The sequence below is a fragment of the Eimeria mitis genome, genomic scaffold (genome assembly GCF_000499745.2).
Source record: "Eimeria mitis Houghton genomic scaffold, Emh_scaff595, whole genome shotgun sequence".
Classification (NCBI taxonomy): domain Eukaryota; phylum Apicomplexa; class Conoidasida; order Eucoccidiorida; family Eimeriidae; genus Eimeria; species Eimeria mitis.
This window is the reverse complement of record NW_013574181.1, coordinates 1-1,004: the sequence shown is the minus strand read 5'-3', so window position 1 is coordinate 1,004 and position 1,004 is coordinate 1. Positions and strand designations below refer to the sequence as shown.

General features: G+C 57.2%; 1 protein-coding gene across 1 annotated transcript in view; it reads right to left on the bottom strand.

The window, feature by feature from the left end:
• The window catches only part of EMH_0017230 (thrombospondin type 1 domain-containing protein, putative), a gene marked incomplete at both ends in the record, with an annotated part of 7,952 nt that extends 6,992 nt beyond the window's left edge, over positions 1–960 (bottom strand). The window contains 1 exon segment of the mRNA XM_013500849.1: positions 33–960. Within this exon segment, the coding sequence (XP_013356303.1) occupies positions 33–960 (928 nt within the window).
• Positions 961–1,004: the final 44 nt, after the last annotated feature.

Sequence of the window (1,004 nt, the reverse complement as noted above, 5' to 3'; positions counted from 1 at the left end):
TGCTGCATTTGAGTATCCTGCGTCGCTGCCACCTGCATCTGCAGCGTCGTCAAAGGGTCCCGTTGCTTCTCTGCTGTCTTGCTGCTGCTGCTGCTCTTCTGCTGCTGCTGCTGCTGCAGCTGCTGCATCAGCATCTCCTGCCTCACTGACATCTCCCTCTGCTGCGTCGTCTAGGGGCCCCAGTGCTGCGCTGCTGCCCTGCTGCTGCTGCTCAGACCCTTCACCGCGCCGGAGAGAGCTGCCGCCTGCATGCAGCTCTTCAGGTGTCTCCGCACCTTCCTCAGGTTTGTCTTGAGCTGCTGCTGCAGCGTCTCTGCTGTCTGCATCGATTGACGCCTGGGGGACAGGGGTAGCAGCCTCTGTCTCTCCTGCTGCTGCTGCTTCTGCTGCTGCTGCTGCAGAGGCATATGCTGCTGCTGAGTCTTCAGCTTCTGCTGAATCTGCTCCTGCTGCTGCTGCTGCTGCTGCTGCTGCTGCTGCTGCTGCTTCTGCATCCTCTTCTGCTGCAGCAACAGAGGCGTCACCGCCCATTCCCTCTTCTCCTTGGCTTCCTCCCCCCTCTCTAGGAGTATTCCTGTTGCTGCTGTTGTTATCTGCTGCAGCATTGTTGCTGCTGCTGTTCCTGCTGCTGCTGCTGCTGAGCTTACTAAGCCGATGAGAGGCCTCTTCTGTGTGTGAGCCTTCTCGCTCTTGCTCTGTCTCTGCACGCGGGCTGTTGTTTATATCTGCATATACACCTGAGGTGTTTGTCTTCTCAGCTGTATCGAGAGCTGCAGATACACCTGAACTCCCACCGTCGGCGCTACCGCCTGTCTCCTCTGGCCCCTCTTCTTCCTCTCCCTCGCTACCACCAGCAGCAGCAGCAGCAGCAGCAGCAGCAGCAGTTGGGGTCTCCTCTTGTTCAAACTCAGATGCCCCTGCTGCTGGACCCTCCTGGCTGCTTTCTTCTGCCTGCGCCATTCGCTCCTCTTATCCTTATAAAAAAAAAAAAAAAATAAAAAAAA